A 27,704-nucleotide genomic window follows, 5' to 3' on the forward strand; every position below is an offset into this window, starting at 1 on the left:
TTATTACTGCAGATATTTTCTTTGTGAGAAATGTTACCACTTATAACCCTATATATTGGCCAGCATGTTTCTTGGATTTTGAAATTTCATTTCATTTTATGAATGAAAATCATTTTATTTTATTTAATTTTAATTATAGAAATTTAATGGGTATTTTCGCTCAGTCAAAATTTAGAGTGAAAAATTTGTATCGAAGTTGACCTACGGCAAGCTAATTACGGACAAAAGACGTCACTATTAACGATAACACCTTACGTCATAGACCGGAAATAGTTGAGAAGACACCCGGACATTTCTTTTGTACACCGTCGGAATCTAGTTTTGTATAATTTTCTAGAGCTCCCAATTTGCTGTTTTAGATTTTCATACTGGCTATTAAGCGATCTATCATTAAGCTGTAACTCAAAGATATTGCTTAAGCTTACCTGGAATATTTTTAAGGGAACGGGAGGGCTGTCTGTAGTAGCCTCTGGGCTAGGCTACTATTAGCCTAGCATTTAACTCTTGCTAGCTAATAACTTCAGTTTATGTTGCTTGTCAGAGCAACTTGGATAGAATATTACCTGTTCAGACTGAAATTATTATTAAGAGCGATTTAAATACACGTTCAAGAAATATGGCGGTTGTCAACGAAAGCGCTCTGAAGAAAATGCTGAAGGTAGGCTTTGCTCTCAACGGCTATAGGTAACGTTAGCTTGATATGACTATGACTTAATATAAATAAGCTAACATACCACAGAAATACGGACGAGGAAACAGGGTTTTTTGTCACAATGTAAGGTTTTACATGTACAATGATGTGACCCATTTTGTCGAGATACCTCACACTAATGCGAGTTATACTTTTAAAAAGATATTTAGCCGCACGTTTTACGTCAACTGCGATTTTCAGATTGTGCCATGATCATAGTCTGTTTATTAATGCCCCACCTTACAGAGTGAACTTTGGTACCTTTAATAATGATTGAAAAAAAATCACTAAATAATGCTTGAGGAAAATCTGCTATGTTAAACTAATCCTCCTTCTTGATGTTTCATGACTTTGGTAAAAGTGCTAATAACTTTAAAGCCGTGTATTGTTTTACCATCACAAAATGTACAAATAATCTCCCATGTTGATCATTGCATAAATGTTTCAGCTTCATCATGAATGTCATCTAGTTTTATGCAGAGGCAAAACAAAACAAACAAAAAAAAACTTATCGCAATTTTAAATTGGTCTATATAAATCTTAATCTACAGTTTTGCTGTAGTTTGCACAATGAATTGTTTCTTATATGCTATAGAACAAAATCAAAGATAAGCAGATGTCTTTTATCAGCCATCAGCAAAGCAACGTGACAATTCTTAGGCTCAATTTTGTCAGTGGTCAAAAATTTTAACTGAACTAAGCTAAACTTGTATTCCTCACATTCATTTCACTGCCTTTCTTTTTCTTGTTCAGCAATATAAATACAGAGATCTGACTGTTCGGGAGATTACCAATGTCATCTCCCAATATAAGGACCTGAAGCCAGTTATGGATGCTTATGGTAAACTAACTTATGCCTACTTCTCTATTTTTGTCAGCTTGATCTATTTTTACCCTGCATGCTCATACGAGGATTTGCATCTTCTTGTGTTCTAGTGTTTAATGACGGTTCATCGAGAGACCTAATGAGCTTGACTGGGACTGTCCCTGTGAGTTACAGAGGTAAAATAATTTGTTCACTATTGATAATAAAAAAAAAAAAAAACTGCAAAAGAATGTGTAGCATAATTGTACATTAAGTTTACATAACATTTCACCTGCAGTTAATAAACAGCACAAAGTCACTGGTTATAGGGGAGAGGATAATGTCCATGAACTAACTTAATTAATTTAATGGGACTCTTTATTTTACTTTTCTCTAGGGAATGTCTACAACATCCCAGTGTGTTTGTGGCTGCTGGACACATATCCATATAACCCACCTATATGTTTTGTAAAACCAACCAGTACCATGATGATTAAGACGGGCAAGCACATTGATGCCAATGGCAAAATTTACCTCCCTTATCTACATGAGTGGAAACATGTAAGTATGGTCAATATATGAAAAATAATTAGAATTATATATTTTTAGATATCCATAGTTCTGGTTCTGTTTGCACCTGACCAGAAGAGGCGTGTGTGAAAGCTTTGAGAGTATTTTAGCTGAATGCTCAAACCACATCACCCAGCTAGTAGGGCTGGGTGATATGACCCAGAATGTAAAACAAAATGTAAAACATGTGTATAAAACAATATGGTAGGCACTGGATGGGCCAATATCACTCCACATTTTGTATTGTAGGGGTTTTTTTTATTTGTTTTTTTACCACCACAGCCAGATTATAAAGAAAACTAAAACAAAATTCTGACTTGTTTTTGTCCTAGTGCATGAAACAAATCTCTGTGTGCTTTACAGCCCCAGTCAGACCTGTATGGCCTGATTCAGGTGATGATTGTCGTGTTTGGAGAGGAACCGCCTGTGTTTTCCCGACCCACCACACAACCCCCCTTCCCAAGCTTTCAAGCAGCTGGACCCCCGAACTGTAAGTGAACGACTGTTTTATTTTAGTGACTATCAGTGTAACTAAACATTTTTCTAATATTTTTGACATCATTTATACCAATGATGGTATAATTTATTTTAGACACATATTTTATTGGAAGGATTACTTTTTGAGACCACATTGTAAATATTCCTTATGGCAACAGATGACATAATATGCTCTATTTAGAGGATAAATGCTATTAAATACACCACTTATTTAATTAAGTCTGTTTTAAGAAAGTTGTAAGAATATTGTTCAAATACTATTCGAAGTCCAAAACATTGTACATAATTTACAACCAGGAGTAGGTTATTTTTAGCAGTGGCTCTAAGTTGGCTTTGCATCAAAATTTCTCATAATCTTTTGTCTTTCTCTTTCCTACCATCATATTTCACAGAATGCATTTATTACCTTGAGCACCTGGGGGTGCTCACATACCATGGTAGCTCATCAGGACTCAAGCTAGATCTTCCCTGGAGTTACAGGGTTTTAACTATTTAATCCTCAAAAAAAGTGTTGTAATTATTCTGATATACCTTTTGTCTTCCTCAGCTTCCTATATGCCTGGAATGCCTGCAGTCTCACCCTATGGGCCAAATCCCAATCCAGGGTAAGATATTTCTACATTGTCAAAGCCTGCATAATGTGTTTTCTGACAAACAAGTACCATGCCACTGACTGTTGTTTTAATTCATAGGATTGTCAGACAGGTGTTTTTATCAGTGATAACTTTTGTTCCTTATATGTAAATATCCACAACAAAGGCCTGCACTTAAGTAAATGTAAAATGTGAAGTCGATAGAAATTAGAATTTGATCTTTTTTGTTTATTATTTGCCTCATACTGTGATGACATAGTCACAGTTTTAACAATTAGGTAAAAACATGAAAAAAGGTAGGATTTAAAAAAAATTAAAGTTACATACTACACTTTTAAGGCTAATCATATATTTGCAAAGCATTCCTATCAAGTATCTCTAAATACTGGCTTGAATTTTAACTTGTAACCATTACATACTTCTAGATAAATACTCACATAAAGACCTAATAAGACCAGGGCTCAAGTTTACATAGGGGCATGATAGAGTTCATTTTGGGTAAACTTGGTCCAGACTCTCCCTGATTACTCAGTCCTGAAGGAGCATTACTCTGGTCCAAGTGACCCAGAGATCTGGTTTAACTCAGTCAAGGGTTTTTATGGTTACCAGGTTCTGGATCAAGAGAGTTCAGTCCAAGTGTACCTAGGGTTAATGGATTTCTTATGTTGTTAACTTAGCCTATGCTCACCCTAATTACTCATTTCTGGTTCAGGGAGATTTTGATCCGAGTTGGTCCTTTTCAGTTGACTTTATTCTTGGTAACCTAGATCAAAAGTTACTCTGGATCTCTGGTTCTGGAATAAAGGAGTTTGGGGCTTTGTTAACTGTTTAATCATTATGTTGAACAGAAATTATCTCATTTTTATTTTAGAAGGACACAGTAGAGCAATATTCTGGCAAAATAGTTAAGAATAAAACATGTGAGCTGAAAATTAAAATAATGTAAGCAATGTGGAGTTTACTTCTAGGGTTTCATCTTCAAAGTTTTGTTTATAAATGGAAATATATAGAGAACTGTCATTTTAATAATGCAACTCTTTTCAGAGGTTATCCAGCTTACCAATATCCTGCTGGGAACTCTTATCCAGCCACAGCTGGACCCGGACACTATCCAACTCAGACTCCAGTCTCCACAGTGGGTATGTTTTAGATGTAGCCTTTTTATGCTTCAGTTAGATGTCTTCTTCTATGTGCATCTATGACAGCTTGAGCAGAGTTTTTCCGAAGTTTGTTCTAATATTGGGGAAAATATGCAGATTCACAAACTGTAATCATTTGCACCTTATCTGCTGCAGATAAGGGGCAAATGATCACACAGCATCTCAAGTCATGGAATATCTTAATTTTATCCATAAAGTTCTTTAAATCTCCATGTTCTTCTTCCAACCCTACATGAGGACCCTTGACCTTTTTACTTGCACTCTCTCACCCTCCTGGTGACTTCAGTGGTATGCTTAGTTGCTTCTGAAAGGCCACAGCTGTAACTGGAGTGGAGCATATAAAAGGCCAAAGTGCTGGATGGCCCCCCCACTCCCCCAAACTGTTTCAACACACACTGAGAATATCTTAAACAAAGACTGTTCTACAGTGGTGAATGCTGCTCCTTCAGCGGCATGCAGGACGAACTTAAGGTGGCTCCTTTAGTGATGGAAGAAGCCGGTTTTGCCTGCCATAAGTCAGCTGCCATTAATGGTGCTGACTTCAAACATAAGTGTCTCTTAGCTTTAGAGAAATCTGTTACATTTACAATGAATAGACTGACATTATTTACCTCTAAACTAGTCTGTCCAAGTATTGTTAATATAATAATAGATAAGATACAAAATATATAAATATTATACTAATATTTTAAAAATACTTTCTTTTAGTCTTATTAAAAACTACAATAACTACCGATTTCAAAGTGGAGGGCTCCAAGCTTAACATTCTGATCTGGTGCAGTTATGTTTTACCACACTGTATCACACAGTATTTTCAATCTGTTTTCAAAGGGCCAACCAGGGACGGCACCATTGGTGAAGACACCATTCGCGCATCTCTGATTTCAGCCGTAAGTGACAAACTTCGCTGGAGGATGAAGGAAGAGATGGACAGAGCTCAGGCAGAGCTGGATGCCCTGAAGCGAACAGAGGAAGATCTGAAGAAAGGGCATCAGAAGCTGGAGGAGATGATCTCCAGACTTGACCAGGAAGTGGTAAGATACTTTATCTGTTGTAGTTCTTCTATTTTATTCCTCCTTTTAATGTTTTATTGTCCTCCAATTTTGTTTCTTCCAACAGACTGATGTTGACAGGAACATTGAGCTGCTGAAGAAAAAGGATGAGGAATTAACTGAAGCCTTGGAGAAAATGGAGAACCAATCAGAGAACAATGATATAGATGATGTCATTGTGCCCACAGCTCCTCTGTACAAGCAGATTCTGAATCTGTATGCAGAAGAAAATGCAATTGAAGATACAATCTTCTACCTGGGAGAGGCCCTGCGCAGAGGTGTCATAGATCTGGAGGTTTTTCTCAAGGTAGCTCAGTGAAGAACATCCCTGGTATCTACTGACTTTAGTTCTCTGCAGTGGTTTCCACATTCACTCTTGTTTTCTTCTGTTGCAGCATGTGCGCCTTCTGTCCAGGAAACAGTTCCAGCTTCGAGCTCTGATGCAGAAAGCTCGTAAGACTGCTGGACTAAGTGACCTGTACTGACCCTCAATGACCGCTCGGAAACATGCGTATATTCACACTCCTACTCTTCTTCCTGCTGTTTATTTCCTTTCTACAGTCTTCTTGTATACCAACCAGCTGCCTCTTTTTAAGAAGAAACGAGAAAAAGCATTTCTGAAGAATTCTGTAATGTCTGAATGTGGCCTCTTTTATATCTGGCACCATGTTCGGTCACAAACACAATCCAGATGATCAGCAATTACTTTGATTTCATAAAAAAGTACCTTTGTGAATTTCATTGTGTGGTTGATTTAGGAACGACCGGTCTAATATGAGTTCAAGCCTGTGTGTACAGTACATGCAGCTTGTACTGTGATGCTGCAGTTGACATTGGTTTCCACTAAGGCTGGTGATTTAGATGCAGCATCCTGCACTCCATCCATTCATAAATTTTGTCATTTTGGTGAATTATATATTTTGTCTGGTTAGCATCAGTAATATTAGGGAAAGATTGCTTGAACAGGTTTTGGAGTTTGCCCTCACCAATATTAATGTTTCTAAACCAGAAACACCCACAGATGGTCCCCTAAATGACAGGGGCCAGGCCTCAAGTTCTGGGTCATGTTTTGTAATCTTGGAATCATAGGGATCATTTTTACACAGTGATGTTTGTAACTTACATGGACTGTCTGTCACATATGGGTCAGTTACTGAGCTTCAGTTTTAGCTTTACACTGATTCTCTACATTTTCCCCTTCTGATAGTCCAAAGATTATGTCTCACAAACCCAGGCTTACATTTTGAGTGCATTGAGAAGTCATTTAAGTTAAGTAGTTGTTTCACTTTGTACAACCTTGGCATTTGTAATATTAAGGTATTCTCTCTTTATGTTTACTTTTTGGTTGCTATCCACTTATGCTCAGACCTGCTGAGAGCATTTGGTTTTCGCTAAAAGGTTGTGAATAACATTGAGGGCTAATGGGTACAAAAAGAACTATTAAACTAATCAATATATTAAGTTATGTAAAGTTTTGTCTTTTAAATTAGCCTTTTACTAAATGCACTTTGAATTGTATCATAGAATCTTATTTTTCTTGTTTTCAATTCAACCATAGACCACCTGTTCTTTTATATATGTAGATTTATGTAAAGCATTAAAAATTAAAGTTGATTTAATGAATTGTCTGAAATTATTATGTAGTGATATTTATAAACCAACAAACTTTTGGAAGTCAGTTGTCATTCATAGATAGATGAAGGAACATGAAAAGTACTGCAAACCAGTAGTTAGGGAAGACAAGTGTAAGACATAGGTCTTCCTTTAAATATCCACAAAACCTTTTTACACAACCAAGAAGGTCCAGTGCTTTAATTTGGTGCTACTTGGGTCTGGTTTGGCACCACTGACTTTGTGAAAACATGAATGGCCAAAGGGGACCTAATCCCATTTGTCAGCATCCTTTGGCATGTTCTATATGTCACATAATGATGCTCAACCAGCTGGAAATAAATAAAAGACAGACATCTGTTACTATTCTGGCAGGTTTACTTGATGTTACAGCAAATAAAAATATCCAGCTGCCATGACATAAACAGTTTCTCTTTAAGTATATCTGAACACAGCAGCATTTAATGTATTTTCTGCATTACAGCCTTGGATAAAATAATCTATTTGGAGTTAAAATATAAAACCTCTGGGCATTTCTGTGGGCAAACAGTCTCAGAACTGTAACTTTTTTTTAAAACAAATTCTAATCTAAAGGTAAATATGCTGGCTGACTAGTCTCCATTGGCTCTCTGGGTAAATAAACTCTGTTCCACCAGTAATCTCACCTACACGTCGGTGCACTTGTGGTTAAGTTTGCTTCAGTGGACTGCAGATTTTTGAAGTAATAAAGGTACTTTGGTATCACAGGATTTTGGCCCAGTGTTAATATGTGGCAGTGTTGTCATGACTAAGTTGGTAATGGTCACTTCTTATAGAGAATGGAATGTCTCTGTTACGCTTACAAAACAGAGATTACCAAGTGGAAAAATGGACTAGTGACAACCACAGATTTAACAAATGCAGTGCACAGAGAACGCAGCAAAACAAGAGCAACAGACAGTACACAAATTACATCCAACTAAAATGCAATGGTCTTAAGTTCTTTTAGTGGAGAGTAGTAAACGGATATCCACTCAAAACAGATTGACCTTAAATACAGGGGGTAAACGTTTCTTGGCCACAGATGGACAAGGACAGGTGGGGAGGGGGGTTGGAAAAGCAAAATGATAGTGTGCGAGCATACGAGTGTTACACCTATCCTTGAATGTCTTGGCTATAGACACTTTGACTTTTATTATATTCAGAAGTCTTGTTTGCTCTGGGAAAGATATGAGAGGTAAAGTAGGAGGGGATCAACCGCAGAGTATTTGCTGGGATTTTTCAGGAGTGTTTAAGGTTTTAAAGGAGAGCTCTTCACAGAGTGAGCTCCTTCTGCACGCCCCAAAGGGTCTCGGCGCTCTTCACCAGCTGCGTCTCCTCCTCAGGTTTCAGCGTCATGTGAATGACGTCGGTCAGGCCACTGTTGCCCAGAACACATGGGATGCTCAGGAAAACCTCATCCTTCACACCATGCATTCCCTATTTAAGGGAAGTAGAAGGAAACGGCTGTTAGGAGAACCTTTCAGTTTTACTGACAATTGAAATGCACTTCTTGGTTTCGTTCATACCTGGACAAGTGTGGACACAGGGTGAACTTTGTGCAGGTTCTTCATAATGCTCTCCACTAAATCAGCCACAGACATACCAATAGCCCAGGAGGTGTAGCCCTTCAGCTTGATGACCTCATAGGCCCTGCAATGTTCAGATATGAAGATTATTATGACAACTTCAAACATCCCAGACTGATCAAGATTCAGGCACTCTATCGTCTCCCACCTTTTTCTCATGGAAAATAAATCCCTGCATTATCACAGAAACCCAGTTTTGAAAATTCAGTATTATTAGTGCCACATGCTGGCTGGTCTTTCCCAATGTGTACCTCTGGTTGAGAAACATTGGGAAAACGTACCCTTCTTTGTTCCAAGGCTCGAGTCTTTCAATACATTCGATACCTTGACATTTATGATAAGGTAACCTATTGTGGTCTACATGGCTACTCCAAGATAAGTCATATTCGGTGTTTGACAAAATAATGGCACAATGTCAAATAGAACGATAGAGTAAACTTCTGCATCATGGATCAGCCAGAAAAGTGGCACTGCAGTCACGAAACACAATATAAATTGTTGGGCCTTCATAGTTTGGTTAAATTGATTTATTAACTACTTTTCATTTAAAGGTTTAAGTTGGTACCGATCTTTACCATTATGTTATTTAAAAGCTCAAAAAAACAATTTCAATCCAATGAATAACAGTCTGTGAGTAGGACTGTATCACACTTACCCATCAACCACCTTCTTATGCACGTCCTTCCAGTTCTCGCTGTCACCATCTGCACCCATCTTTGGATTGAGATTTTGCAGAGAAACTCCAGCAATATTCACACCACTCCACACAGCCACTGTGGAAGCAACATTTAGACTGTTACATTCTGGCAAACATGTCCTAAAACACAATAAAATATATAAAGACAAAAGGGTCAATGCTCACTTTACATCTTTGTTCACTTTCCTCCCCTCCCATTTCTGATATCCCAATTAAATCCAGTAGCATTGCCTTCACAAGTCACCTAATTAATAATTAGATCTACCTGTGGGTAATCGAAGATCAGTGCAACTACAGCTGTTCTTCAAAGGCCTCGTGATTCTCATGGACAGAATTGATGGGAAAACGAATTAAGCTCAATGTAGAGAAATTCTGGAAGAAAGGCCCAGTCAAAGTACAGACCTAAATGCAATTGAGTAATAAGACTTCAAAAAAATGCATAGACACTCTTTATTCAATGTAACTGATCTTGAGCTATTTTCTTGAAAAATGCCTGGCAAAATCTCAGTCTTAACCTGAGAATCTGGTAGATACTCCAAAATACTTGAAGCTGTAATGCACAGTTTTCAAATTTGCATTTCCTCTAAACTGTGGAAACCATGCGTCCCTTACCTTCCACTTTACAATTATGTGCACTGTACGATTATTGATGTCATAAGCTGTTAAAATGTCAAATAGTTCAATAGGTGCTGTTGTTCGTGTGTATGTCAATGTCTGAACTCGAGATAAATTTATAAAAAAAATAAAATAAAATAGAGAGGAGACTTAGAAGATGATTTATTTTTGGAAAGACTTTCATACCACTGGAGTCTCCATGCTCTCCGATGATCCAGCCGTGGCAGCTTGCGGGGTGGAGGTGGAACTTCTCTCCCATGAGGTGGCGGAAACGGGCGCTATCCAGGTTAGTGCCAGAGCCAATGACGCGGTGACGCGGGAAACCACTCAGCTTCCACGCCACGTAGGTCAGGATGTCGACTGCAAAAGTACAAAATGCATGATAAGCACATGAGCCATATTTCCCCCCCATGCACCCCCCCCCCAGAGAGGATACACCTAATCTCATGATCACCAACCTGGGTTTGAGACCACCAGTAGGATGCAGTTGGGGCTGTATTTCACAATGTTGGGGATGATGAATTTAAAAATGTTAACGTTCCGCTGCACCAGATTAAGGCGGCTCTCGCCCTCCTGCTGGCGGGCCCCGGCAGTCACCACCACCACCTTGGAGTTGGCGGTCACACTGTAGTCTGACAAAATGACAGAAAGAGTATTACATGGTTTGTTGTTAAAGAGCTTTCCTGGCAGACTTAATATTAATGTCTCTCACCTTTGTCGGCCACAATCTTATGCGTCTTGAGGAAGAGGGCTCCATGCTGCAAGTCCATGGCTTCACCCTTCAACTTGTCCTCCATTACATCAACCAGGGCCAGCTCATCACACAGATCCTGAGTTTACACATCGGGGTCAAACTTTTGTTCTGTCACAGCTGCAAAGAGCTTGCTCAAATTGGCCAATTTGTGATAGTTGGTATTGTTTGTGTGTTGTTCGAGAACTTCAGACATTTTTCCACATCTGGCTACGTTTCAGTCACAATCCTCACTGCAATCTCATTTTAGCTTTCTTCTTGTCATTCTACCAGCTTCAAAGACCACACAATCAATATTCTCCTGTCGGCCGTTTCCTCTACCTAAGCTGTGGATGTCTGCAGCTTTACGCACTTAAAATACAGATGTATTTAGGATTATGAAAACAAAGGGGACTAAATAAAAATGCACACCACACTTTTCAGATTTTCAAATGACATTGAATAGACATTGAGATGACCAACGACGAGGCTTTTTCTGTCTTCCACTTAATTATTCTCCTCACTGTGTGCTCTGTTGCAAAACATACTGATAGAATGAAATGCCTCTGCAGCTGCAATGTCACAAAATGTTGTGCCACACCAGTTCTAGTTTTCAGCCTGCGACAATTTGCGACAGTATTTTCTTTACAGTGCAAGGTGCTACTTTCTTGGTGTGTTGCCAACTCCCTGCATTTGCAAAACTCCTATAAACTTCATCTGGAGCTGCGCATACACACCTTGAGCAGTACGCTGATGGCGGATGCCATGCCCACCATGCCGACTCCGACCACTGTCACCTTGTTCCTGCAGCCAACAGGCTCCTCCTTCATCACATGGCTGATGAGCTTTTCCTGAGTGGACATCTGTGGAAATAAATTACACATAGGGAAGGAAGTTGGCAGATGAAAAGCAGCTGAGGCACTAGTGTTAGAGTCTGAGGCTTTTACTCGAGGAGTTACACCACACAGGATACGTGACTTATTTCACATCCCCTCCCCAGCAGGCTGAGTGAAACCAGGATTTCATCATTAGGTCATCACAACTAAAAGTGCGCCATTTCTGTAAGCACAAACCCTCTGGTGTCTCATCCCCATACCAGGATGCAAATGGGGCTCCTGAGAGCCTCAGTGATGGCCAATGCACAGAGAATTCACTGCGGCAGGGACCGTCCCCTCCCCACGTCACACACAGCTTCTTGCTTCCTGGTTGGGCAGGCATGGCTGAGTGTTCCCTCTGGCTGATGTCTACGTCACCGTCATGACAAGGCCGGTTTTCCGCTGTGAGGTGAAGGCAAGCACGTAGTGGGAGCTCCTGGCAGGCTCACCTCCTGCTGAGGGCTTTTAGTTCTAGGTGTGGCAATTCTTCACATTATTGAACGCTGCAGCAAGCATCATGGATGTGTTGTAATTATTATTATTCAATTATTCTCTCCTCAAATGAGAGACCTCATGAGGAGACGCTTTGGGGCTACAGAGTCACTGCATGTGCTATACAAGGTGGAGGTCAGAAAGGCTCAAATTTCCCCTGCAGGGGGCAGCGTTTAAATGAAAATGAGTTCGAATGTGAAATAATAAAATAGGAGAAAATGATGTTTCATACATGTTCCATTAAGTCCTTTTAAGCATCGAAGCCGCTGTGACGGCCTGTTTTCATTGTAATTGAGAGAATTCACGTCCAGGACCGACTTTAGTCCAGCTTCTCCTCTGAGAAGAACCAGCCCAGTATGACCAAGAATCATGTCAGGATGCTGGTCACCTCTGCGTACCCGCTGCGCAAACCACAACAAATAGCTGCAGCCATTGAGACGCATGGCGGTTTCATTTCTAGGCGAAAACAGTGGAGCTGCGGCATCAGGCAAGTGACGCCCAAACCTTCCGATCATCAGGTTGTTTTAAAAATAAATGATTAAAAAAAAGGCGACAAACGACTCCCAGAGAGGCAGCGGATAATAAACAACATGTTGGTAAAACCTCAAATCGCAGACGCCTTACCTTTGACGGGTTCGGTCAGTCGGGCGAGAACACGGGGTGGAAAGTCACGGATCCTTCTCTCTTCCCGCACGAGTGCAGCTGCTCTTATGTGAAGGCTGCGGGTATTTAAAGGCAGCCGCCGTTTGGGGGCGGTGGCACGCGCGCTGATGATGATGATGATGATGATGATGATGATGATGATGATGATGATGATGATGAAAAGGAAGTCTGGTGGGATGATGATGCTGCTGCGGCCGTCTGGCTTGCGGAGAGTCACGTTTGCTGCAGGACGCGCCGTCGATCGGGGCAACTACTGAAAGATGGTCGTTTAGGAAAGAAAGAAAGAAAAGGGGGGAAAAAATTGCAATAAAAATTGCAATCTGTAAAACTGAAAAGAAAAAACGTGTTTATGTGACATGTTTTCCACGTCGTGAATTTCCTGCCGCGAGTTCATGACTCATTCTGCTCAGCCGCTGGGGCATGGCTGAAATTTCTTAATAATAAATGTGTTTCAGCTATGTTGGAAAAAATATACTGTTATAATGTCTTTACATTGCATGTACAGTGACATGTATTCAGAGTTGATATGAAACCAATTTAAGCATGTTTTGATTGCCCTTTTGGTTGTTTTGGGTTTTTTTTTTGCGCCATCTTGTGTCCACTCAACATTACTGCAAGACAATGTTGCAATTTTTTTTGGAGCCAAGAAGAGAGAGAGATTATTCAGCTCGACACTGCTCCAAAAAACCCCAACAAAAATTATATGGGAAAAAAAATGTTGCCTGAACAAAATAGGCTGCACCAAATTTCACGTGTTTTTAATGTTGGGATGATAATACATGCAGTTACGATTTTTAATGGCAAATTATAAAACATCCATTCAGTGATTCAGTGATTTTGCTCCTTCTGTAAAACAAATGAACAGTCTCCAAAGGTACATCTCATGCACTCTGGGACTTTGGTCTTGGGTTTTGCATTACTTCATGAATTGTCAGTCTTTTCATATTTAGTTCAGATTTAAGATTTCTTGCAGGTTTTTTTCTACAATACTTAAATATGTAAATGTTTATTCTTTGTTAGCTCTTGATTCACATTCTATAACATTCAAGTCTCTGTGCATTGTTTGCTGGTGTCAGCGTCTGTGTTACTGATCTATCTCATGGCTTCCCTCAGTGTCTCAGCTGCCTGCACTCCCAAGCTGTCTCCCATCTGTCTGGCATTCCAGTAATCAAGCTGCCCAGTCTAAGTACTACTTGCTTTTCCCATTCTGTCAGTTTTCTCCTTCAATGCCATAGGCCTGTGTCCTTGTGGTTGTCTGATACTTTATCAGTTTGTATTTGCCACGAGAATTTAGTTTTATTTGGATTTTTTAAGTAAAATGTTTTTTCACCTGTTTGGCCCCTCCCTGCTGTGCTTTACTGTTTTACTGTAATAAATTTCTTGTACTGTAATTAGGCTGTAATATATTTCCAATTGTCACCATGGTTGGCCTACACTATGATGTTTTTCCTTTTCCTATTTGTTTTTGTTATATATGGTATCCCCCATATGTATTTGGTGTAATTTGATGTATGTAACAAAAATATTTCTAGCTACATTATAATTTACTACACCATTCTGTTGTCTTGAGTTAGCGTTCATTTTTTTCTAAAAGTCTTCCAAAAAGTTGGATTATTTTAATTTATTCTTCTTAACAAAATGGGGCTTTTTTTGTTTGTTTGTTTTTTTGTGGGTATTTTGATTCTGATTTGAATGTGACTTGAGATCATTTTTCATTCACTTGTAAAGATAGCATAACAGACTGAATAATTGGCAGGTGTTCTTTTGCAGATCTTTTACGTAAGCATGCCTTTTAGATATTACCAAATTGTTGTCTGGAGTGAAATTGTTTTTCAAAATGTTTTTTAATATTTTGAAAAAAAAAACATCAGTAAAGTAAACAAACTGGACAAGCCAAAGAGCTACAGATAAAGACCACTTCAAATGATGGCATCAAAATCTGGCGATATGAAAGCAAACCCGAAAAACATAAATAAATAAAGAAATTGGTGCTCATTATTTGAAATTTCAGTAGTAAATGTTCTTTCTTGAAAATACAACATATCCTATGACATTTAAATATATGGTCAGTCTTTTTTCAGTTTGCCCTGAAATGTGAATATAGGATTTAGCTATTAGTGATTTTTCCAAGTAAAAACTCTTGCCTGTAGAATAATCTATGGAACCTGGTTCCACCAATCAATCCATTAAAGATGGAACCAATTAATAGATTGGTTCCATCTTCACATAGAAGAAATACGTCTTCACACATGTGAAGACATGTGAAGATATATTTCTGCAAGATAACAAGCAATGCTCAGTCCAAATGAAAAGTTAATGACTCATGCACTCATGATGTTAAGTTCTTTATCTGTTTCACTTTCAAACCAATTTCTTACAGGTTTTGCCACATTTTCTATTCCCATAACACAAAAGCCGCCTTTCAGAAGTCCTTGTTCAGTCATCAGCCACTGCCTTAGCAAAAGTTCTCCAGCAGAGGGTGCTCTAATACAGGAAACTGAATGGCATCCAGTAGACAAGAAACATGAGATCTCCAATATCGTGGAAACAGACAGTATAGGATAACAGGATCCTTTTTTTTTTTTTACAATTCAAACTAAAATAACTAAAGTAGATTTGGCAAAATCATCTGGCAAAAGTACACTTTTTTTTTTTTTAGATGTGTTTACAGTTTCAGTAAAATGGCTAATTGTCCTCCACAAGACATATTTTACAGCTTAGGTAGCACTTTAGGACTAAAAGTACTAAGGAGAAATGTTCTGATTCTGCAGTTGACAGAATATCTCCAGGGCATGCTCTTAGATTAAACCTCATTGGGTTCCTTTCGGCAAGATCTAAAAGTCTCCTCTGCAATAAAGAAAGACTTAGGTGTTGTGGTGTCAGTGTAAGGTGCAGCAGAAGACAGATGAAGTTTCATTAGACCTGTTTGGGATCAAACTCTGTGTCCTGCTGTTTAATGTTCTCATTTAGCCCACTGAGATTCACCCAAGCAGCTTCTCGCTGTCCTTACTGTTGTCTGGCTTGTCTTTGTCTCCAGCTTTGCTTCCAGTGTAGTTTGTGGAGCGTGCACCAACACAATCACTGCGAACAGCCCAGTGGAATAAAGAAACATCAGTTTGCCCTGTTAGCTCACCTTCTTACACCACAGGGGTCAGTTTCCAACACGCTGTTATTGCGCAGGGCATTGGGACCGAGGGGTTTCCTGCTTTGGGTGATACCTGTTTCCAGCTGCCATGGTAATAGAAAGCAATCTAATCACCTTGTTGCAGCCACCTCTTCCTCCCGCAGCCCGTGTTTAGAAATAGAACTGTGGCAGAGGAACAAGGCCTCATCAATCACCAAGGGATTCTCCTGGGACGAAAATCATGCTCGCAACTCTGACAGAACAACATCCAGCTCGCTGAACTGTCCTCATTTTCCTGCTCAAACAGAAGCAACCCGAACATGAGTAACTTAGCTGGCGTCATGCCAGATTTCTGTCGTGTCTCATGCGCGGATCTGAGTTTATCTTTTAGCTCTTAATGAACATTTTCCTTCTTTTCCTATCTTAAAAAAAAAAATCACTTGAAGCTCATGTTTTTCCCCTTTTCTCCTCTCTTTTCTTGGAACGTTGTTCCATGGACATCTTCTGTGGAAGACTGATAACATCCCTGATGGAGTTCCTTTATTAGCCACCCACAAGCAGATTAACCAGAGCAATAATACACCAATCAACAGCAATTACACACTGATAAGCCCAGGGAGATCTCTACAGGATCCTGTATTTGAATGATGATTGGAAGCATTTTAGTACAGCAAAAAAATGATGTGTTTGTGTTTGCGTTCATATGTGTCACACAAGTACATTCAATTAGGACTACTTAGGTTTGTGCCAAAGTCTTAATCTTCTCATCATACAGACCATCCTGCTCTGAAGTGAGATGAGTTGAGATGTTCAGAAGGAAAACCTTGAGTTGAATCTAAACATGATCGCGACGGCTGTGAGCCAGATTAACAAAATCTGGTATAAAACCAATTTCCCGTCATTACAGCACATTAAAAAAATTGCATGTTGGCATTTGCTACAAATCTAAAACAGCCAACTGGCATTCCTACTGAGCAGCTACATGATAATGAAAACGAGGGAAATCATAGTTTTCCCGCCTGCAGGCATTCACACACCAGCCAAGTGTGATTTCAAGAACAGCTGTATGAATTTACCCTCTCGCCTCCCATATTGCTTTTGCATCCGACAAATCCTTGTGTACATGGATGAATACACAAATGAACGTAGATAATACAAAAAAAAAAACCCAAACACTGGACCAACAGCTTCTTCTGAGACACATGCTGGAGCCGCAAGAGGGTTCACGAACTGATTGGGTCACTTTTATTTTTGCCATTTTTCCAGTGAACTAGTATAATTTTCTGTTGATTAAATCATTTGGATCTTCAAAGAGTGCTGTTGAGTGGAGGACAAAATGTATTCGATTTTTCGGAATCGAAACTTTTAAATAAATCATAAAAAAAATGAGAATGGTATTGATAGCCATAATGACCAGATGTAAATTTCACCTATAATCTCATCCCATGTCGTCCAGACATTAATCCTGCAGTGGAAAATAAAACCCAAATGCAGCATTTCAATTGGCCACAAAATTAAATACCTTTTCTTTGGCGTCCCCAGCTCTAATTACTTTTGAGGATTTATGTCCTTAACATGGTTATTTCTTTAAGGGCAGTGCATGCTCATGTATATTGAATTGCTGTATGTAGCCTCGCCATTTTTTTCCACGTCAGTAGAGGAGCAACCAGAGGCTTCTGTCTCCCAGCCCAGTGACCTTAATGCCAGTGATTGATATGGGAGGAGTGTTGTGCCCGTGAACGCATCGTCTGCACATTGCACAAGTGCGTGTCGGTGTGCCGACCTGTGCCCATGGATGTGTGTGTATGAAAAGGGTAAGGTTAATTGAAGTTGTTAGAGTGAAAATTATTCCCTCAGGGGACGTAGCAGGTGGAGACAGTGTGTGGGGTGCAGCGATGGGCGTAGGAAAAAAGAGAGTGAGATCAGGGAAGAGCGAAGACAGCGAAGCGTACAGCGAAGGGTGGAAGGTTGATCTACGGGATTGTTTCTGCCGTCCTGTGCTCAGGGGTAGTGATACACGAGGGCAAAGAGATGAAATGGTTCATGTAAAGGTCACGTGTGTGTGTCTGACCCTCTATGCGAACCCCGAGAGAAGATCTTCCATCTTCTCTCTTTAATCTCCTGGTCTTTTTTTATTTCTGTTAAATATGAACAAACTGTGTTTTTCTTAAAAAAGTTTACACAGCAAAACTAAACCAAATCCACACATCCCCCTCCTCTTACTGTCTACCTCATCACCTTCCTATCTCTCGTTCTGTCTGTCCCGTAGCCTGCTGTGGTCTCTCTTCTCTGCTCCCGTGCTGGCCTTCATTTCACAGATGACAGGTTGGCTGACTGTAATCCAACAGATGCCGGGGCGGGGAGGCCTGACCAACTGTTTTAACTCCAATCAGCTTTTATTGCTCTCCAGAGGAACCTCATACAACCCCCTGCCAGCCTGACATTTCAGAGAGGAGCGGAGGCTACAGAAGGAGAAAAGAAGCTAGAGTGTATACATACATATATGTAACTCTATGAATGTGTGTGTGTGTGTGTGAGCGGTTTAAGGTAGTGGGGGTGATGGAGAAAAAGGGTGACAGTCAATTCTTGCTGTGCCTGGTGTGGAGCCGAGCCGCTGGCTTCAATCAACTGAGACACATGTTATTTTTTTTGTGTGTGTGTGTCTGTGTGGGGCAGAGAGAGTCCGTTGTCAGCAGGGATGGAGATGTCGCTGGTAATTCATCTGCCAGTGCTGCCCGCTCCCAACAGCTTGAGCCACCCCTGCACGGTCCACGTCTGTCGCCTCCCTCCTCTTCTCCATCCATCTCACTCGCTGCTCCCCAACTCCATCCACGACCCTCAACCTCACGCCATCCCTCCCACTGAGACAGAGACAAAGAGCACTAAGAGTGACCATACCGAAGCGCAATTTGGAAGCTGTTGTCGTTACTGTAAACTTTTTCCACATGGTCTCCAGTCTTTTGTTATGATTAGGCCTTTTAATGTTGGAGTTTTTCCCTAAAAGTTAAGCCGTGGAGGTAGGTTAGCTTTTAATAAAGGTCATTTATTTCTGTTCACATCGAGTGGTACTTTTTAAGTTTTATTTACATTAATTTTGATGCCTATTGATTTCAACTATATGTCGACTTAAAATCATTCATTTTATAAAGAGCCGAGCGATGATGGGGTAGACTGCTGACTTGACAGATGTTCTGCTGACTATCTTAGAAACTATTCAAAAGAAGTGTAAACCACAAAGCTAATTGCCAAGTATGCTGGCTGTTCACAAGATGATCTACGCAAGCATAGTAAATGAAAGTTGAGTGGAAGAAAAAAGGGCACACAAGAACAATGCTAGCCTTGAGAGCATTGTGACAAAGCTCATTAAAGACTCTGGGAGAGATTCACCAGTTAGTGTTTCAAGGACCTTCACACAGAGACTTCCTGTGTGGAGGCAAAGCCAAAAACTGTTGCATTTCTTGTGATGAGCTACTCTTCAACCAATTTTAGCTTTTCAAATCTGTTTTTAAATGCATTCGGTTTGCCGGAAATGAATAAACAGGAAATTCTCTGCAAATTTGAGAAGCAATCTTACAGTTGATGAAGCTTTGCGTTCTCCGAGCTCTTTCTATATTGTGGCATTCACTGACAATTTTGTGCAGGAAACATAAAATTTTTATTTTGACTTGTCATAACTAAGTTCAAGATATCTTAAATTGTAATTACGGATGTGTCCCGTCAAATGACGGATCCAGTGTTGTAATTTGAAATATCTTTAAAGGAAAAATGTCAAAATTTAATGTCTTGAATTATTATTCTTACTAGTCAGAATGTAAATGCAGATATCTTCAATTACCATTCCGGATAGTCAAAATGTAATTTTGTCTAGTCAAAATGCATTTTTAGATGTCTAAAATGTAATTACGATTTATGTCAAAATAGCTTGCCAATACTGTTGGTGAAAACATGCCAGACACTCGCACAGATTATTTCTCCAGAGTAGTAAAATTTTACATTTTAAATTAATAACTTTTATTTAGAATGTTGAAAAGCAAAAACTCATTCTTTATGAAAACGCCTGCAACTATGATTGCTTTTAGATATTTGCTTTCCATGTGAAGTTCATTGCTGTTTGGGTCTCACCAGTGACTTACTTTGCCTTTGCCTTAGGCTAGCTATGGAAGATGACTAAACAGTGTGCTGCCCTGTTGGTAAACGGGAGGTGAGCAAACTATTAATACCTGCTACATTAATAACTGTGCGGTTGTTAACCATTTGTTCTTAACTTGTGTTCAACATGTGCATAAATTAAAGACAGGATTTTAAAAACATTTTACAGTGTGAGATTTTGCTGCTGCTGCAACATCAAATAAATCTACTGAAAGTTTTTTTTTTTTAGCAGAACATTACTGAAGAGTGCCATTAAATGGGACTGGAAATGTAGGCATTTTGTGGAAAACGGATCTAGTGAAAATAAAAAAAATACAGATGTTTTGATGCTGTGATTTTATCAACTTTATTTTCTAAATCTCATTTAAATCCCCCAAGAAACTGTGAGTTGTTTGATAAATTCTACTTCTTATCCCTTGATGCCCTGCTGATGATGAGCACAGTTTTTTTCAAAACGGTAAGTTTTCTGGAAAGAATCTTAGCAAAGTTTATGGATGGGTTTCCTAGCTCATTAGATGCATTTGTCTAGGTGCTCTGATTCTATCCCATTGTCAACAAGCTTGTAAGTCTGATTAATTAGAGACCCCAAAATAACCCTGGGTATCAATGTACAGTAAATGTATGTGTGTCATAACCTTGAAGATGAGCTGGAACCTGGTCAAGGGTGCCACCCGCCTCCCGTGACATATAAGAAATTCTCCTTCTCTGCTGCTTGTACACACAGACGGCAGATGGATGGATTTCTCAAGTCTGTGTAGATTGGGACTTCTTCAACTCAGCAGGCAATTAAGATCAATATTAATGATACATTTTTTACTGCTGCTGCCATAAAAGACCAATGAGACTTTGAACACGATGTTTATTTGGGCCTTACTAACAACTAACTTGCAAATCTTCAAAAATGTGCTTGTTTATGCAAAGAGAAAATACATTTTACGGCCATTTTAAGCCCATTAGATCATTTGTAATAATTATTAAACAATCTGCACAAAAAGTAAGGAAGTTTACTGTTTCTTGAAATATATTTCATGTTGCTTCTTTTTTTTTTTTACAATGTTTTACTACAACATTCAGGTGTCATGGAAAATTTAAAGCTGATCATCTTATAGTCCTTATATTCTATCTTCAGCTAACATAATTCAACTTTCTGTGTAAAAGTTTGAGGTTTAAAACAAATAGATCGATGCTAAACCTGGCAGAGCAGAATGGAAATCGCTGCCAACATCATTACATTGTGACGCTGCTGGGGAATAAGTTGTAGCACCTCTGCAGTCAGCAGGCTGCTCATCAGAACCAGTACCAGCTGCCTTCTCCTGAAGCTGTTTTCCTAGATGGGTCCTGGGAAACATTTTGACTCAGTTCTCAAAATTACTCTTCTCCACTTTCCTGTTCATTCTTTGGTTAACATTTTTATACTTGCGTTTTTTTTTTTTAATATCTTTGAACCAATTCTTTTCCAATTATCTACTAAAAACTTATCTTAAATTAATGCATTTAATGTAACAAAAAAAAAAAAAAGCAGTTCACTGTCTCATGCATTACCCCACTTCTTTGATATGTGCGTGCTCGTAATTATTCCTCAAAAATAGGACAGAAAACTCATGGGGGACCATGAAGGGAGTTGACTGTGGAAAGGTTAGTGGTTGCGCTTGGGGAGTGATGAATAATCAGGTGTCACGCCACCACAACGTACATGATACATGATGTAGTTTATGTGTTCGCTTTAAATAAGCCCATTAGATCATGTAGCTGGCACATATGCTGTAATCAGGTTTTTAAAGCAGTGGTGACATTGCCAGGAGCAGATTCCAAATTGGCAGGAGACGAAAGCTTGTTCCAGTGTGTAACTGAGTGCTTTTCAAGGGTACAATGGGAATGTACAACAGGGAAAAGGTCACCTGTGCAACCAGTTCTAAATAAATACTCTTGATAGCACAAAATGAAGTTAATGCTGCAGAACAAGTGAAAAGTATTCATATCCATTTCACTTTTTACTTTTTGTTTCATGACAACCACACACCCCAGTGTATTTTGTTGGGATTTTATTTGGAAACCAACACAAAATGGTTAATAGTTCTGAATTAGAAGAACAATTATGTATAATTCTTTAGAATTATTAGAATAAAAAAATCTCAAAAGTTATGTTCTTAACACTTCCTGAGTCCACACCATGTGGCGTCAGCTTTTGGTGCGACTGCATCTGCAACACTTTTGAGTTGTGTTTCTACTCCTACTTACTTCACATCAATAAACTGACATTTTGTCCAGTCTTCTTTCTAAGACCGGGGTGGGCAACTCCAGGCCTCGAGGGTCGGTCTCCTGCAACTTTTAGATGTGTCTCCACTTCATCACGCCTGAGTCAAATAATGAGGTTATTAGCAGGACTCTGGAGGAATTGACTGCACTTAGGAGGTGATTCAGCGATTTGATTCAGCTGTGTTGGGCCAGGGAGACATCCAAGAGTTGCAGGATACCGGCCCTTGAGGACCAGGAGTGCCCACCCCTGTTCTAAGAGATGCCAGGCTCACTAGAAGTGGATGCACGGCATCAACAAATCTTACCTCTGATTCTTAATCAGTTCTGAACATTGACTAGGCCATCCTAGCACATTAATCTGCTTTAAACCCCCATTGAATCCTCGGCTGTGTATTTAGGGTTGATGTCTAACTGGGACCTTTATCTAAAGCAGGGTTCTCCAACTCCAGTTCTAGAGAGCCACTGCCCTTCAATTTTTAGGAACATCCTGACTCCAACACAGTTGATTCAGTTGACTGAATCCCCAGCATGCCATCGAGTTTGGCAGAGGCCAGGTAACGAGCCATGTATGTTGCAGCAGGGAGAGTCTAAATGCCCAGGTCAGTAGCTCTCCAGGACTGGAACTGGAGACCCTGGTTTAAAGGATTTTGCTGCATCAAACATACTGATCAGGAACATCACATTAACAGGAGAAGGACACAAATGCACAACATATTCTTTTTTCAATTAACATTTATTTGAGACATTGATACGTTCCATAATATTTCCATATGTTCTTCACATAAAATCTTGATTTAACACATTGAAGACTGTGGTTGAAAATCATGCCGTAAATGTCAAGGGGTCTGAACAACCTGTAAATACTCTTATTCTTTCAAAAGAAGAAATGGCATATTTGTGTAAGCCTCAGCAGAAACATGTAATGAACACCTGCTAATCATAGCTAATCACAGCAGACTTTATCGCTGGTTTCTCCTAATAAACCCTGGTGCGCTCACAGCGAAGGGATTGTTATATTCTCCATGTCCATATGTGTTGTGTTTCCCTAAGCTCAAACTTGATAATGAGTGAACAGGCCAATAGGGACTGAGCATGCTGACTGAGTGATCAGTGAATTTATCACAGCTAAATGCAGTTGTTTTAGTCCTTCGCTCTACGCTCCCATTAAATGTCCATGTGATTAGTGAGGCGCACACTGCAAACCTAATTATCCAGTGCCACAGCCAAACCCTTTACATGATTACCAACAGTGTGCTCCTTATACTGCAATTAAGGTTCTTCGTAATTGCAAAAAGGCTATGATTAAAGAGGAAATGCTTGATTTGAATGAGTGTGTATGTGCGTATTGTGAATGTAGAAGAATCTTGGTGGATGTGTCTGTGGATATTAAGCAGTAAACATGTTTTGTGTTTTTATCAGCACTAATTCATAGCACCTTTGTGAATCCTCTTTGAGCATTGACCGTAATAGAATCCAAGTTATTGGATTTCCACCCGTTTTCTTGAGCATGTTTTGCTGTTGCCAGGGTTTTTCAGCACTTAAAAGCTGCAGCGCGCAGAGGAGAAACAGAAGCAAACTGGGTCAAATGACTGTGGTTGGGATTTCACAATGAGGAGTTGTGTGATGCAAGAAATTCTGAAGCTGGATTTTTATTTTTTTTTCCTGGCATTTCCCAATGTTCTGTCTGACAAGACTGAATGAGAGTTCATGCCGTCTTAAATATGAGAGGGAATTTATTGTTTTTATGAATGTTGTGAAATGGTGAAAGAAGTCCCTGTTGGCAGTTTTTTAAGAGCGTGAGAATGTGGTTTTTACCAGTCAGCAGGGGGCAGTGCAGCTGCAGAGGAGTGTCCCTGCAGCTGCGTGTGCAAATGTGCACTCCCTGTGCATGGGAGGGGGAAAGAGAGGCTTACTCCCTGCAGTGAATTTTTCTTCCACAGCCTCACTTATGGGCATGTCAGTATACAGCTACCATTCAGTAGTGACATTTAAAATGAACACCAGCTGGCCACTGATCATGCTACATGAACATGGGGGAAGAAGTCCACTTCTGTGTCTTGATGACAGTTTGTTCCAGCGCTTACACATTAACACGCATGTGGCATGACAGTGTCCCATTCTTCATAATCCTCTAAATCATATATGAGTTCATAAGCATCTTTGTAAATGTTACAATTAAAGTTTTCATATGTTATTTCTTTCAGTTTTACCTTTGGAGCGGTATCTGTTGACACCATGTTACCCTTCACCTTTTATCCTGCCTGAACCTCAGCAGGAAAACCTGTATTTACTCCTGCATTATCCTGCACATCACGAATGAACATGATAGCATATATGTATGTGTTATGGCCTGAGGGAAAGATTTTTGTGAGAAAACAAAAATCCTGAAATATTATCTACCCTGTTTTGGTTTACAATAAAAGGGCCTCTTATCTATGTCACAAAAGCATACTGTGATTGCGTAGGTCATGTTATTCTGTTACATTTTAAAGTGAAAACATATCTTTTGCAGTGCAAAGGGCTGTTTTAGTTTCTCAACATCTTTGCTTCCTGATGTTGTAAATCTGAAAAAGCCAGCAAGTAATAATATACTGATTTGCACATTTTTGTTGTATGAGTACAACAAACCGAAATAAAGCTAACATATGAACTAACTTGTTTAAGTTAAAAAGGAAATGGCATGACAACAGTTTTACCTATTTTTGCAAAAACGATGAAATGTGCCAGCGAAATATTGTTTGGACCCAGAGTTTTTTTGCCAGGTCCAAACAGCAAAAAACTAATTTGATTTTAGTTACTCAGGCTATCTGCTGCTATACAGTCTGTTGTTGGATTTCTTACCTCTCATTGAATGTAAACTGTAGCTTCATAGTAAACTATGGTGTTGTGATGTTCATAAACAAATGGGATCTATTGTCCTGCTCTTCAGCACACATAATTGGAACCGAATTACAGTTGCAAGCTGTTTTTTTCTTTTCAGTTTTACAGAAATCTGCATGATAGCTCCTCCTTCACAATTACACTGAGTGAGATGGAGAACAGGCACAAGGGGAGGTGCACAGCAAAATACACATACTCCTTAGATATGCCGAAATTGCAGGATATCATCCAAGTTGTCAACACTGCCTTCAAGAAACTGCCTAAGTTACCTTATGACAAAAAGTTTGTGGGTGATAGTGACATTTGTGTAACCTAAGGATGATTTCTTAAAAATAAGTAAGTGTAAAAAGATACATTTTTTGAATGACTCTTCATATAAATCAGCCTATAATATCTGTACAAGCCTTCTTCAGAAGCAGTGGTGCTTATTTGTTCAATTGAAAATATTTCCAAACATTTGTAGCTCTCTTCTTTGTAATAGAATAAACGTATGGCAGTCTGCTTCCATTCAGCTGACAAGTCATTTAATGCAGTGCAAAGGGCAGATTTGCAAAACTTTGCATAGGGTAGAAAAATAATTCCACTCTACCATTTTTTTCTCTCGCATCTAAATAAAGGGAGATGATTAAGTCACACTTATGGTATGGCAGAATGTTTTTGCATATTTGAAACTGCAAACCCCCCTGAAACAAACACTCGTTCCCATTTCATTCGTTCTCCCTTATGCTGCTCTCTTGTATTTGTAAATATTTGCAAATGAACACCGGTAGTCTCCTCTGTAAATCGATGACAAGCTAATTTGTCAAACACTGGGGTTGCCCAGTTCAGCCAGCAGCTTCCAGCAAACCGCTTGCCAGCCATAACCCATTTGTACAACTCTGAAGGGCTTTGAGTTCACCTGCGGTGGATGTTGCTGTATGTGTAACAATTGCTGCAGCTCAGGAAAAAAAAAATGCAGTACAACAAAATGAATGGTCTATGTGCAGAAATTGAATGTAAGAATGTGTTTGTGACTCTTTGTTGAACTGGTTAGACTGAAATAAAGCTCCACATCCCATGGCAGTGGTTAAGCTCATAATTTTGTGCCACTCACCAGATACAAGGCAGTGAAAAAGTGTTTGCTCTCTCATGGGTTGTCTGTGTTTTAGCCTTTTTGTCCATGTCAGAATCTCTTATATTGAAAATGCATTCTCAATATTAGACAAAACAAAAAACAAAAACAACTAAACAGATTTTTTTTTTTGAATAAATAAATGCAGTTTTCAAATTGTGATTTTATATTAAAAGTCAAAAAAATTCCTTATGGAAAGCCTGTCTAACAACAGGATGTAGGTCGGATAACAATTCTCAAAAATCTGAACATCATGCCCCAGTCTAAGGAAATGTAAGAACAGGAGCGGCTCATGAAAACAAAATGAAGGCTTTGGTGTGGCCATTTTAAAGTCAGGATAGGAACTTAACCAGGCTCTTTATGCTGAAGTCTTTGAATCGAAACAATTTCGGAAAAATGATAGGGGTAAAATTCCTTTCACAAAGGTGGTAAAACTTTACTTATATTTAGGTGAAAATATTCTCTCTCATGGGGTCATGAGTGAGTTTGTACAGTTTTTCTTCTTAATAAAGAAAACCATCATTTAAGAACTGAACTTTATGTTTACTTTGTTTGTTATTGCTTGATATTTAACATTTATTAATGATCTGAAATATTTACAACAGGAAAAAAAAAGACGTATGAAATGTGGAAATACGTTTTTCACATTTCATACATGGAAAAACTTACGAAATGTTTTTTCATATGTGTTGACAGAGGAAGATGCTAACATCTTCCTCTGTCCCCTTTGGTGAGTCTCTTTTTCACTTCTTTGTTTAAAGCAAACACAGAAAGGTGAAATGATCTGAAATGCAAACAATTATTCATTGTATAGACCGCTCACAGATGAAATCCCTTTTCAATATTTACACAATGTTTTTATTGCAAAATTGTTGAATCTGATCGTTGGTAGAAAAATATGAGTATCCAATTACCTTCCACTGAAGCTGACACTGCACTGCTTACTAAAAACAATTGCTTGGTAATTTCTACCCTGCTTAATATTTAATAAACGCCCAGAAGACAAAAGGCAGTTTTGTATCTTACTATTGTTTAAATGTAGCATTTTTATGTCCACATTGGTAAACAAGCATAAATACATATTTAAAAGCAAATCCGCACACGCAGCTTAGTCTTCCCATTCATTTGCTAAGTAGGCGGCTGTAGGATGTAGGAGGCCACGAAGCAGAGGAGACGGAGTGATAAGAAGCGTTGGGGTAACAGAGAAGGTGATTAAAAGCTCAGGCTGCAGATGTTTCTGGAACACTTCAAAGTGTAACACCTGCCAGCGCCAGTGCTGAGCGTGATGCATTATTGAGATGGTGCCCACCTGGCACCTGGCTCTGACATCACACGCCCTGTCCACCTGGCTCGGCGGCATGCACAGGAGTGGCATTTTGGGTCACAGTTGCAGAAAGCTGGCTCTCGGTGAGATGAAGGGCATCTGGGGGATACAGCGCACATTCCTAGGGCAGACCTCAAAGGCACTAAACTGGGGCATGTAAACTTAGTGTCACGCAAGAAAGTGAAGCGTGTGGGGAAAAGC

General features: G+C 39.4%; 2 protein-coding genes across 2 annotated transcripts; one reads left to right on the forward strand and one right to left on the reverse strand.

The window, feature by feature from the left end:
- The first annotated feature begins 269 nt into the window (after positions 1-269).
- On the forward strand, positions 270-6,992 carry tsg101a (tumor susceptibility 101a). Its single transcript, XM_055030915.1, has 10 exons — positions 270-658; positions 1,445-1,532; positions 1,628-1,693; positions 1,894-2,057; positions 2,430-2,556; positions 3,112-3,169; positions 4,202-4,296; positions 5,149-5,351; positions 5,437-5,676; positions 5,765-6,992. Exons 1-10 carry the CDS (start codon positions 617-619, stop codon positions 5,852-5,854), a joined length of 1,173 nt encoding a protein of 390 aa, XP_054886890.1. The 5' UTR covers positions 270-616; the 3' UTR covers positions 5,855-6,992.
- A 348-nt stretch (positions 6,993-7,340) lies between these two features.
- ldha (lactate dehydrogenase A4) lies at positions 7,341-12,749 on the reverse strand. Its single transcript, XM_055030925.1, has 8 exons — positions 12,621-12,749; positions 11,367-11,492; positions 10,612-10,729; positions 10,358-10,531; positions 10,086-10,259; positions 9,243-9,360; positions 8,528-8,651; positions 7,341-8,438 (listed from the first exon to the last, which is right to left on the reverse strand). The coding sequence occupies exons 2-8, from the start codon at positions 11,490-11,492 to the stop codon at positions 8,274-8,276; spliced, it is 999 nt and encodes a 332-aa protein (XP_054886900.1). The 5' UTR covers positions 12,621-12,749; the 3' UTR covers positions 7,341-8,273.
- Positions 12,750-27,704: the final 14,955 nt, after the last annotated feature.

The sequence above is a fragment of the Poeciliopsis prolifica genome, unplaced genomic scaffold (assembly GCF_027474105.1).
Source record: "Poeciliopsis prolifica strain line A6 unplaced genomic scaffold, Auburn_PproV2 SCAFFOLD001, whole genome shotgun sequence".
Taxonomy (NCBI): domain Eukaryota; kingdom Metazoa; phylum Chordata; class Actinopteri; order Cyprinodontiformes; family Poeciliidae; genus Poeciliopsis; species Poeciliopsis prolifica.

What these genes read in the sequence shown, in the direction of transcription:
- tsg101a (XM_055030915.1), top strand. Translation starts at nt 617, where the DNA reads ATGGCGGTTGTCAACGAAAGCGCTCTGAAGAAAATGCTGAAG. An exon ending in GACTCCAGTCTCCACAGTGG is followed by an intron (nt 4,297 to 5,148) that starts GTATGTTTTAGA and finishes CTGTTTTCAAAG; the next exon opens with GGCCAACCAGGGACGGCACC. An exon ending in ATCTGGAGGTTTTTCTCAAG is followed by an intron (nt 5,677 to 5,764) that starts GTAGCTCAGTGA and finishes CTTCTGTTGCAG; the next exon opens with CATGTGCGCCTTCTGTCCAG.
- ldha (XM_055030925.1), bottom strand. Translation starts at nt 11,492, where the DNA reads ATGTCCACTCAGGAAAAGCTCATCAGCCATGTGATGAAGGAGGAGCCT. An exon ending in TAAGATTGTGGCCGACAAAG is followed by an intron (nt 10,532 to 10,611) that starts GTGAGAGACATT and finishes TCATTTTGTCAG; the next exon opens with ACTACAGTGTGACCGCCAAC. An exon ending in CATAAGAAGGTGGTTGATGG is followed by an intron (nt 8,652 to 9,242) that starts GTAAGTGTGATA and finishes TGAACATTGCAG; the next exon opens with GGCCTATGAGGTCATCAAGC.